Source organism: Cucurbita maxima, unplaced genomic scaffold (assembly GCF_002738345.1).
Source record: "Cucurbita maxima cultivar Rimu unplaced genomic scaffold, Cmax_1.0 Cma_Scf00159, whole genome shotgun sequence".
In the NCBI taxonomy this organism is placed as follows: Eukaryota; Viridiplantae; Streptophyta; class Magnoliopsida; order Cucurbitales; family Cucurbitaceae; genus Cucurbita; species Cucurbita maxima.
In genome coordinates this window covers 74616-86174 of record NW_019272175.1, presented here as the reverse complement: position 1 = coordinate 86174, position 11559 = coordinate 74616, and the positions used below count along the sequence as shown (strand labels likewise).

General features: G+C 34.6%; 1 protein-coding gene across 2 annotated transcripts; it reads right to left on the bottom strand.

Annotated features, from left to right (window-relative positions):
• Positions 1–2363: 2363 nt before the first annotated feature.
• Positions 2364–8085, bottom strand: LOC111473772. Of its 2 annotated transcripts, none has more exons than XM_023119179.1 (9): positions 7712–8085; positions 6833–6973; positions 6159–6305; positions 5931–6036; positions 5589–5771; positions 5237–5402; positions 4267–4589; positions 3076–3165; positions 2364–2775 (listed from the first exon to the last, which is right to left on the bottom strand). In XM_023119179.1, the coding sequence occupies exons 2-9, from the start codon at positions 6845–6847 to the stop codon at positions 2720–2722; spliced, it is 1086 nt and encodes a 361-aa protein (XP_022974947.1). In that variant the 5' UTR covers positions 6848–6973; positions 7712–8085; the 3' UTR covers positions 2364–2719. The 2 variants fall into 2 exon arrangements, with proteins under 2 accessions (XP_022974947.1, XP_022974948.1); XM_023119180.1 differs by having other exon boundaries at positions 4267–4574.
• Between the last annotated feature and the right edge of the window lie 3474 nt (positions 8086–11559).

The following is an 11559-nucleotide window of genomic DNA, read 5'->3' as shown; positions in this document are numbered from 1 at the left end:
GAGAGGTTTCCACACCCTTTTAATAAATGTTTCGTTTCTCTCTCTAATCTATGTGGGATCTCACAATCCACCCCCTTTAGGGCATAGCGAGTCCTCTGCTGCCACTCATTCCTCTCTCCAATCGTGGGTCTCCCAATCTACCAGCCCAGCGTTCTTGCTGACACACTACCTTGTGTCCACCCCTCTTTGGGGCTCAGCCTTCTCGCGGGCACATCGCCCGGTGTCGGACTCTAATACCATTTGTAACAGCCCAAGCCCACCACTAACAGATATTGTCTTATTTGAGTTTTCTCCTTTGAGTTTCCCTTCAAGGTTTTTAAAACTCGTCTGTTGGGGAGAGGTTTCCTCCCCTTATAAAGAATATTTCGTTCTCCTCTCCAACCGTCATGGAATCTCACAATAATTAACACCGATCTTTGAACCTAATTGTTCAACTCAAAGAACAAACAACAAAAAAAAAAGCAGCTACAAATTAAGAACAACCCAATTGTGGCAACCTACAAAACTTTGCAAAGTTCATACCTTCGGCCTTGAATATCCCCTTTTTGTGTGAAGTGGAAAGTTAATACTTTAAAGCAGTTGCCATGTTTTTTTCTCACTACTTTAATAAAGAAAAGAAGTGGGGTTCTCATCGGAGGGAGAACGATGAGGACAAATATCACAATATGATCCCTTAAAGTCATAGTTATGATCCTTTAGATTTTGGGATGAAAAGCAAGGCCTCTTTTTTGGTCATACCCAACTCTTTATTTATAATTTTCACATGCTTTTATCGTTACTTTCAAACTTTATCAAGCTCAGAAGAACTTAGTTAAGGCGTGCATGGGTCAAAATCTCAGGAGGTGACAATGGAGAATCCTATAAATATTGAGATTTATCGTACCTTCAAGCGTAAGTATTAACTTAAGCATCAAAGACTCTAAGCGTATCTTAATAAGAGCCTTTAAAGTTGTTATTAATTATGATCACAAGTACAATCTTGATCCATTAGCAACATATTCACAACATAAATGATTGCTTGATGATGCTTCATTGAATCTAATTATGTATTTGGTTTAGTTAAACATTTTACAAGCAATACTACAATCATCTTTATGAACCATGGACATATTTAGAGTAAACCCATGATCAAATTTTAACTGTCCATCATCATTGAGCCCATTCAACAAAAGCTAAGCAAATCCCATATGATGTTTATAAGTTTCTTCACGTTTCAAAATAAGATTGATAGTGTTATGCATTAATCTCTAACAATAGTGATATCAATTCTTGATAATATCCATTACTGAATAAGCTTAAGACAAATTTCGAAAAGATTATATTTAAGTGGAGTTAGATTTATTTGATAGGTATGTGTATCATATCATTATTTAATATTTGATACATATACGACTATGGAAGATGTTTGAAAAGGACTATATAAGAACCACCTATATACATATTTTAAATCAAACTTAAGAAGAGAATACATCTCTTCCTCCAAAAATTAATAAAAGTCAAATTTGAGTATCGAGATAATTCGATAAACTAGAACATAAGCACACACCAATAAAAAAAAAAAGAATGCAAAAAGTGCTATGACAACAGTACCCAAACAAGGGCTCTTTATAAACAGATCAACATCAAAAAAAGCTACTTTTAGACAACAATTCTTCACATTAAAAGATGAACATTTGATAGTGATAAGGATTTGACACAAGCTTTACAGCTGATAAGGTGAATGATCATTGAAAATGATGGCAAGCAACAAATGTAAGCAGAGCAGTCAAAGCAAGCTAGCATAATGTCAGGCACTATTCAACTTTGGTGCCGGAAAAACTCATTTCAAAAGAATGAAAAGAAAGGTACTTTTGGAATGGGAAGTTTTAGTGTTCGAAGAGACTTCAACCTACCAGAACAATTTTAAGTGCAGAGGAAAGAGAAATGGCCCATCCTTCTCAACCATTTGTTCCTGTCCTGACATACTTTATCCGGAAACAAAAACATTTGTGAGCAGTGGCCTAACTAGCTTGTATCTTCTTTTCTCCTAAAAATTTACATTTGTAATCAACAAGATTTCAACGATTCTCTTAAGTTTACCCACGAAAGTATACTTTTATGAGCCTGTAACAATGTCCTTAATTATGATCACAAGTGAGCAGTAATCTTGAACTTTGCAAGTCAACTTGCAGTTCTTAAAAATCTGTCTCCGGAATAGACTATTGAATCTAAAACAACATTATAAGATTGCTTAACGATGTTTTATTTAGTTGAGTATTATTCCTCTCTATAAACCATCGTATTAGCTAATATATAATATCAGAGAGTAAGACAGGAGATAATTTGATAAGTGCTTTCATCAATCAAAGCCATTAAACAAGAGATAGAATAATTAAACATCTAAAAAATACCATTATTATGGGATTGTTGTAATTGACTCTTAATACAGACCAGACAAGGGATTAAAAACTGAACAGTCAGCTTCAACTTCCAAGAAACTGGAGACCTCTAAAATGAGCGGCACAAGAGAAGCACAGCTTCCCCTACATGACTACATCCCTATCTACAATCCTACCAACCAACCAAGCTATGTGACTACAATTTTTAAATAATTGAAATTGTTGATGACAAAATTACTGGATGCCTATTGTGAATAGAAAATGAGCTCTTGATTTCTGATCAACTCTTATACTATCCTACTTATTCAAGTGGGAAGAAAAAAAACCTTTGTCGCCTTTCTCTAGGACTTCTCTTCGTCTGGCTGCTCAGGGACAGAATCAACAAAGAACTCCTCCACTGCGATAAAATTGAGACGTTAGTGAGTGGCCAAATGATAAGTTATGTACATAAAGGTTTAGACTCGACTTCTTGGCTTTCTTAAATTTGCATAGTTGATATCTAAAATCTATGTCATTCAACTTCCATCGACAACTAGGAACTTCTAATTCGCAAGAGTCATCATACTTGAAGAAAGAAAAGAGTAATGAACAAATATAAAATGATTAACGTTCGCCAAAATTGCTTGTCATGATAAAAAGGGTGGTTTTGGTTACATCAAACAATTTAGAGCTGAAAAGAGTCTTGCAGTTCCCATACCTAGGTCGTCTTGCTCTGGTGAATCGAGCAAAATTTCCGGGTCGGAGTGCAAAAATGGAGAACCAGGGTAGTTACCCAATGGTCCTAAATCTGCACCAATTTGAAGAGATTTCATCAATATGCTTAAAGTTAGTCCAAGAGAAGAGTGAAAACTGCCAACGAAATAGGATTTTGCATTCTTATTTAAAGGTCTTCCTAAAAGCTATCAACTTCTATAGACCAACACAAGACTTTTCCTTACGGAAGATTAAAAAAGATTGAAAGAAAAACTTCGTAACAATTTGACTGAAGTAACTTATTGGAAAAGGAAAAGAAAAATTAGATTCACATGATACTAAAGTAAAAGGCCATCATTCCCAAACAATTCCTCAATCGGTCATCTGAAGGATGCCCACGGCTATATTCATATCAGGGATGAATGAACAACTTCAATCTAGGGTGATCGCTGAATGAACAAGGCATTGACTTATCCACACAGTATATTTGTTCGACTCCGATTAGGATATCTGTCAATCAAGTCCGACATCCTCTAGCTTTCAAATATTTTGAGTTGGACTTCAGAGGCAAATTTCCCTTGAACTGTTGCCATTGTTCACAAGATAGGGAAAGCTTTTTCTCACTCTCTACGTCCTTCTCTATTTATTGCAAAAAGGATTGTTGAACTACTGCTAGGTGGTTAAAGTTGTTTGGTTTTCAATGGCTTATTTCTCATTATTCTTTTATGTATTGGCTGACCATCGAGGGGGCAGGGACTACTATTGACTCCCCTTTTTCAATAATTTATTACTTGAATGGTATAATGTCTGGTCCCCCTTTCTTGTCCAGCTTGGTTTCTCTCTCCATTCTATTGAAATCTTTGTGATCAGGATCACCTAGCTTAGCTTGGGCGTTTGGAGATGCATTTTCCAAAATTTAGATGTTTCTTATTGCCTAGTATAAAGGCCGGAGAGATTGACCCTTCGCAACGTTTACCCTTTCTAGTATTTACCCTGTTTCTTATTGTAAACCTAGCTAAATGAAGGAGGAAAAAATAAGTCCAATTTAGAACAATGCTTATTATTCTAGCCTTGTGAAGTAATATTCCAAAGAAATTACGGTGATCTGAAAAGGTGATATGATACTGCTAAAAGTTCTGTAGACATCAATATAAGAGACAAAATTAGAGAAATCTACAAATCATCTAGAAATTACCTCCCAAATTTGATAAATCTGTTTTAAGATCTGACAGGCTAAAATTCCACTGAATCAGATCCAATGATCTGAGAGAATCCCTGGAATTTCCTGCTCCATCATCTTGCGAAAGTTGCAGACCAACTGAATTTACGATTTCTGATGTAAATGCAGTATCAAGTGCAGAAGTATCTACTCCAATTCCAGATATTTCTGGAGCAGTGAATGAGAAATGACCACTGGATGCCACCGATGTAGGACTCATAGACATCTCTGACATGGAGGACATTGTACCATTTGGTGGAATAACAGAAGCCACATCAGCCACGCTGTTCATCAACATACTTCAATAAGAACAAGTATTAGATGCAATAAAATAACAAAAAGTTAAAGTGAAAAGTGAGAAGTGAGATCAATTTATGAAGCCAATGAATGTAAATACTGGATTACTATCCTCCATGAATATTTTTAAATGCTCTCTTACAGTCGGCACATGAATCCTAGAGGCAATATCTTAACCATTGGTCATTAGTCCCATGCATATTAGTACGATTTTATATCACTGGATGTAATTCCTTTAGCTTTGTTTGTAGATACTCAAAACTCCAGCACAAGTTTCTTCCATGCAAAATCTACCACACAGACACATGAACATGGCTGATTTTTCTTGAGGAGAATTTAGCGAAGCAGTAATGATCAATGATATCATGGCAAGACTAGCAGCATGAGCCATGACACCCAATGCTAGTACTTGTGCATAATTACCACTCCCCTAGAGGTAATAGAAACTATATTGAAAAGGGTGTGCTCAATAAACATGCCAAATTCTTTTACAGTATCACATTTTTTCGTCTAAGTTTAAAAATATTTCCATTTTATGCAATCTTATTGACCATTTTATAACTTTCTATTGTTTTGTTTTATCGAGACCACAGCATTGAATGTTTTAGAATGTATATTAATAACGACTTTACTAGGGCAGTCTTCTTACTCGTTCCCAGAGTTCATTCTAATAGGATGGAAGTTACTAGGTGCAGGAACTCCATTGACCACATGGCAGCTTGGCATCCCAGAGCCCATGGTATCCATGTGGGGTTGACCTGGCAATGACATAGGAGGTTGTTGAAGGACTGGATATCCCATTGGTAAGTTGTTAACTGCACTGAAAATAAGTAGTGATGAATAACAAAATACTAGTATCTTGCAACATGTAACTCTCTTACTTCAATATATAAAATTAAGCTATCTAAGAGCAGAGCTACAACTAGGCTTGGAATCCCAGCACCCATGGTATCCACTGAGCTAGATAATTACATAATCTGGTTAAGGATATGAGAGCTTACCAGGCATAGGATGAATTCCATTCTGCATAGGAGCTAACGGAACTTTGGGAGGTATTGAATAATTCATGAGACGACATTGATGTTCAAGCAAATGATTGAAAAGAAGGATTTGTTTTTTCAATTTTAATCTTATATAGTAGGCTCTGAAAAAATCAGCATTCTCTTCTTCCAGCTTCTGCCAAACTGAATGAGGAAAGTCCAGAACATTAATAAACAATAATAGATACGTAATAATCATCTATAATAAGTGTGTGTGGAGTGATAGTAATTGTTTACAATCATTGTTATTTGATTGAACATGAATATTAGAACATAGAACTTAATGAAAGCTCCTAAACTTACCCAATGACGTAAATCCAGGATCTATCCTTGCACGATTCAATAGGGTCTTAACCACCTCATCTCTATTCATGTATAACTGTAGGCACCGCTCTATTAAATTCTGGACCTAGAGCAGCATTCCAATTCATTCAACAATGAAGAGATAAGAAATCACAACAGAACATTGAAGATGAAAAAATAAATATAGAAACTAATGGTCATTGTAATTAGAAAGAATCTGTGGCTTACAAATTCAATATCTTGGTGAGAAACTTTTTTGCCATCATTGTTTGAGGCAGAAATCGAACCTGTATCCGTTATAGGAGCCTCAGTTTTGTAGCTGTTTGGTAGGTTATTTTTGGAATCATCCAGAGCTTTTTTTGCATCTTGAGCTCTCTATGCATGTCAAGAAAGGATCTTAGAATGACAATTAGATTTTTTAGTGTGACAATAACCAATTTATAGTAACCGATTCGGAAACTAAATACTATAAATGAGATACAGGGGAAAATACAACATAAAATGTCCAAGAGCCAGAATATCAACAAGGATTGATGTCCAACAGTCACATCAAACTTCCATATTTGCAGGCATAAGTAATATGATCCGACATCTAATATCATATGAGGCAGCACACTCCTTAATGGTAATGGAAGAAATATGTCAGGCTGATAAGGACCACGTAGGATAAAAAACGATGTCTCCAAATTCTATTAAATTTTAAAGCCAAATCCATTTCTTCTTTCAATTAGGCAATATTGGAAGTATAACATTAGCACCACGAAGTTGAAAAATCATTCTAAAATTTGAGGTAAAGGAGTAAGTGGAGAAGTTCCGTTGTAGGCAAAGAACAAGTAAAAAGGTGAAGTTAGAGGAACGTCGAGCTTTTTGTATAAAGCAACAACAGAATTATAAAAGGAAACCTGTGCAGTCTTCATATCAGTTGAAAGCAGAATGATCGCATCTCTCTATACAAATTAGGTATTCTTTAAGTACAGAGAAGGCTGCAGAAAAAAACGTGATTATAGACATAGGTATAGCTCTTGTAGGCTTGATTATTTCACCTGAAACCAGAATACAAATTATTCAATCACCAGTCCAACCAATAGGACAGATAAGATGAAGTGTAAGAAATATACACCATAAAGTAAAAGCTAACACAACCAATACGTTGCTAATTCATTGGGTAAATTCTTTGCAAAATGACCAACGATGAATGGGAAAAAGAACAGGGATCCTTTAGATAGTTTGAAACCCAAAGAGTAATCATACTGGAAATCCACTGCCAATCATTCTAATTCATTTAAATCAAAAACAACTTTTCAAAACAATGCTTTATATTCCATGCTAGAAATCCACCTACGACTGATTTTCTAATTTAAAGAGAAAGAATAATGTTTCCCAGCTTGTGAAGTTCATCAACAGACAATATCCAAAGCCCTCCTAGATTAAACATCCATGCTCCAAAAATTCAAATGAGAGAAACAATCACTTTTCATGACGAACTCAATTCCAAACCAATACCACATGTTACATAGTTATGGAATATGAATGGAAATCACTAAAGCATGGAACCTTCGCACATAGGATGAAAACGAGAAAATATATTGTCTAAACTCAATTGGATCTCAAGTTCAACTCAGTTCCGTGGGCATTCTGAATTCCATCATCAATACAGTTTAACAACGAAACAGTAGTGGTATTAAACTACAACAATCAATGTAATCCCAATTTTCATTCCTTCAAACAGATATAAACAACCCGGGAATACGGATGGAAGGTTAACGATCTGGCAATATTACCTGCAACCCAGATTTCAAAACTCGGTGAAATTGTGTAATTTCGACAAATTTAGTAACCTAAACTCCGAAACCAAGCTCAGACACGCGTACGATATCGATTGTTGAACAAAAATGGCAGTTGAAATTCGCAGTTGAGATTTACTCAAAGCTTAGAAGCTAGAAGACGAGAACAAAATGAAATCCTGCATCGATAGCCGCAAGTGCGAGAAAGAACGACGGAAGATGTTTGAATCAAATGGATGAAACAAGGAAATTAGAGGATGGGAATTGATGAGAAAACGAAGCTGAGAGGAAAAAAAATCTTGTTAAGCAATGACTGTGCTCTGATTTTAAGGAAATTTGTAATGAAATGAGAATTGGAAATGGAATGATAGAAAAATGGTGGAAACGGAAAAATACATAGGAGTCGGCTTGGTGATATTTTAGGGAGGGCAGCTCGGCTCAGTTGGAGTCGGCTTGGCTTTTAGTTTTGACGGCGCTGTTAACGACGAGGAGAAGACAGAATCTTCTCGGGGCATCGAATCACGGGCAGACGACGGTGACGTTATTGTAGGCGACCGCCCAATCACTGTCATTGTCATTTATTATATTTATATTTATTATGCATTTTTAACTGTTTTCTTTTTTTCAAATATTGCGGCTCATCACTTATCTTTAATAAATTTCTAATTTTTTTTCTCACTTCGATGTGAAAATCTATCTCTAATAGACGCATTTTAAAGCTTTGAAAGGAATCACAAAAGAAAAGTCCAAAAAAGACATCTGCTTAACAGTGGGCCGTTACCAAATCATAATTTAGAATTATACCCCTCGAAGTTTAAATTTTTATTTTTTATTTTTCTAATTGTTACCATATACAAATTTGATTTAATATAGACTTCGAGATGGGTCCGGCGTGATCCAAATATAAATATCAGAATTGTTGGCCCATCAGTTCTTTAATTTATTGCCATGCCCCATTTCTTTTTTGTTTTCATTCTTTAATATTATATATATATATATATAATATATATATTTAACACTATGATATTATTAATGTGTGGATGAGAATTCTAATCTATTATTTTAATCATGGTTCCTATTATACCGTTTGTTTTTACTCTCTTCTAATTTAAACATATTTTAAAAGAAAATTGTAAATTAATTATTTTAATTTTTCATCATTTAATTCATTTATTTAGTTGAATTTTGAAATCACAAAATATTATTATTTAAATTTTAAAAAGACACGTAATTTTTTTATTATATATAGTACGTTAAGAATGTAGTCACAAATTTGGTTGTAAATTAAGATGGAATTTTTATATAACCCACTTGTAAAATATATATATTTATATATAAATAAAAAAAATTTATGGGGAAATATTTGTTAAAAAATATAGAAAAAAAAAAGGAAAAAAGAATTTTATGGGCAAATATTTGTCTTGATGCAACATTTCCTCACCCACCTCTCAATTTCAATCTTTTCAATAACACAAATCAATTCAAATTTAACATTTGCACGCCAGTCCATATTTTCAATCAATATGTCTCCGTTTCAATTTTCTTCAATTACTTTAATAAACTTGTTTAATTTTTCTTAATTCTATAATTATTTTTTGATCGAGTAATTTTTTTAATTTTAATTTTAATTCAATAAAAGTATTTTAATATTAACTGGAGTTTGTTTTGACTAATTGTCTGGTAATTACGGCTTGGCGGCTGTGGCTCTGCGCCGGCTCTAGCTGTCACTAGTGTGATTGACACGTCACCCAATTCAAGATATAAACTTTGACTTCTCTGTTTGATGTAACTAATGATTTATCATTAAAAAGTTAATCCAAATATAATAAAGTGAAATTAAGATAATCGAAAAGCTTCCAATTATAATCTGACACGTGGTACACAATTTGTCCCCTTGTACGCCACCATCAATAGGAAGGATGCTGACAATTTTGGAGTGTCAGATGTGGGCCTGATGGAATCAATTTGGGACGTACACGTGTCCAAAGGAGAACTGGAGATCGTGGCAATACCTTGACCGTTAAAAGGGTGGTCCGAGTCAATGTTGGGACAATATTTTCAAAATTCTGGCCAAGTTTGTCTTACGTATGACTGCTGCCGTGACGTGGCAAGAAACTAATTTGCAACATTTTGTTCTTATAAAGTAAACAAATTTTTAAAATTTTAAATTCATATAAACAATTTCACCATTTTTTTTTCTTATTGTTTAACTTTTTTTAAAATCTTGCCCTTAATTTTCTTAGTTCAATTAATAAAAACAAATATTTAAAGATTTAAATACTTTTAAAATATAATGCAAGACAAATATTTCAAAAAAAAAAAAAAACTCATAATTTTGCTGTATCTAATTTAACTATCATAAACATGATTTAATAAAATATCATGTAGTAAATATTTTCTTAGATTTAATATCAAATATTCAATGACTAGATGATATTGATGGAAGTAGCATGAAAGCTATGACAACAAAATTTTGATATCAAATATTTTATGATTAGATTGATGCAAATAGCATGAAAGCAAGAGGACAAATGACCGTCTAAAAGGTTAGACTTGGCTAATGTGGAAAAAAAAATCATTCTAATTTATGAACGGTGCTAAGTGTCACAACTTTATCAAGAGAAAGTAGGGCGTGATTCGACACATCAAGACATACAGAGGGTGATCATCAAGTGGCTCTCATCCGACCACGTGAGGGCCAAGATTGAGAAGTGTCATGATGCGATCGATGAAGACGGTGCATCATCAAACACACCAAGAGTGTGCATTGAAGATAAGTTGAGACATATGCAAAGTTCAAGAGAACAATGTGACATGAGTTTCGAAGACAAGCTCAAAGATGGTCTGGTAAGGCCTCGGGTCATAACTTCAGAAGTTGGAGGTTCCATATGAGTTTGGACATGCGTCTCGAGAATTAAGTTCGTTGATATAAAAGATAAATCTCACTAAATTTGGTGTTAATCAAATACTAAACAAACTATGCACGAGACTATATATCCACTCGCTGAAATGACATCTACTCGAGAATGATTGGAAATGCCTCAAAATGTAATATAGGAAGAGACATGGTGTTGACTCTCTTTCTTTCATGGACAGTACTGGAAAGCACAAATGTGCTGGTATTGCGCCCCAACCATGAGTCAGAGGTTAGATTATGCACTCGCTATCTGGAACATATGTTGTAAATGGCTTAGCATGGACACAAGAGAGTCCAACGCTCGAGAGAACCCTAGATAGATGACGTTCGAGATGTTCCAATGAGATAATCAACACGTGGGTCAGTTCCCAATGAATGTGTCCGAGCAAACTAAAATAGTTGATGTGTCCCGAAATATGGGATGACATCACAGTGTATGGGTCGTGTTGTTGAGAACCAAGATGACGATGAGATGCGACATATTATGTCGCACACGATTAAACATGCATGCATGAACAGCGTATGTGACCAAACAAGCTTGGATTCGACACAGTGATATTCAGTTGGTGAAAACAAACATCGCCTAAGGTCCGTCAATTATATATATTTTTTTTTAATTTAAAATATATTAATAAAACATTTAGAATGGGAAGACTAAATAAAATTGTTATCAACTAACATGTCTTAATATGATAACGAAACATGGGTCCAAGCCCATCTAACCCCTGTAAGCATGTTAGCCCAAAAAAATTTAAGGTCATACTTCAATCGACTCGACTGGTTTGGGACACCCTACTAATGCTAGGAATCATGGATCTCCACAATAGTATGATATTGTTTATTTTGAGCATAAGATCTTGCCTTACATTTCTTTAAAAAGTCTCATACCAGGAGAGATAGTATTCTTTAATTATAAACTTATAATCAT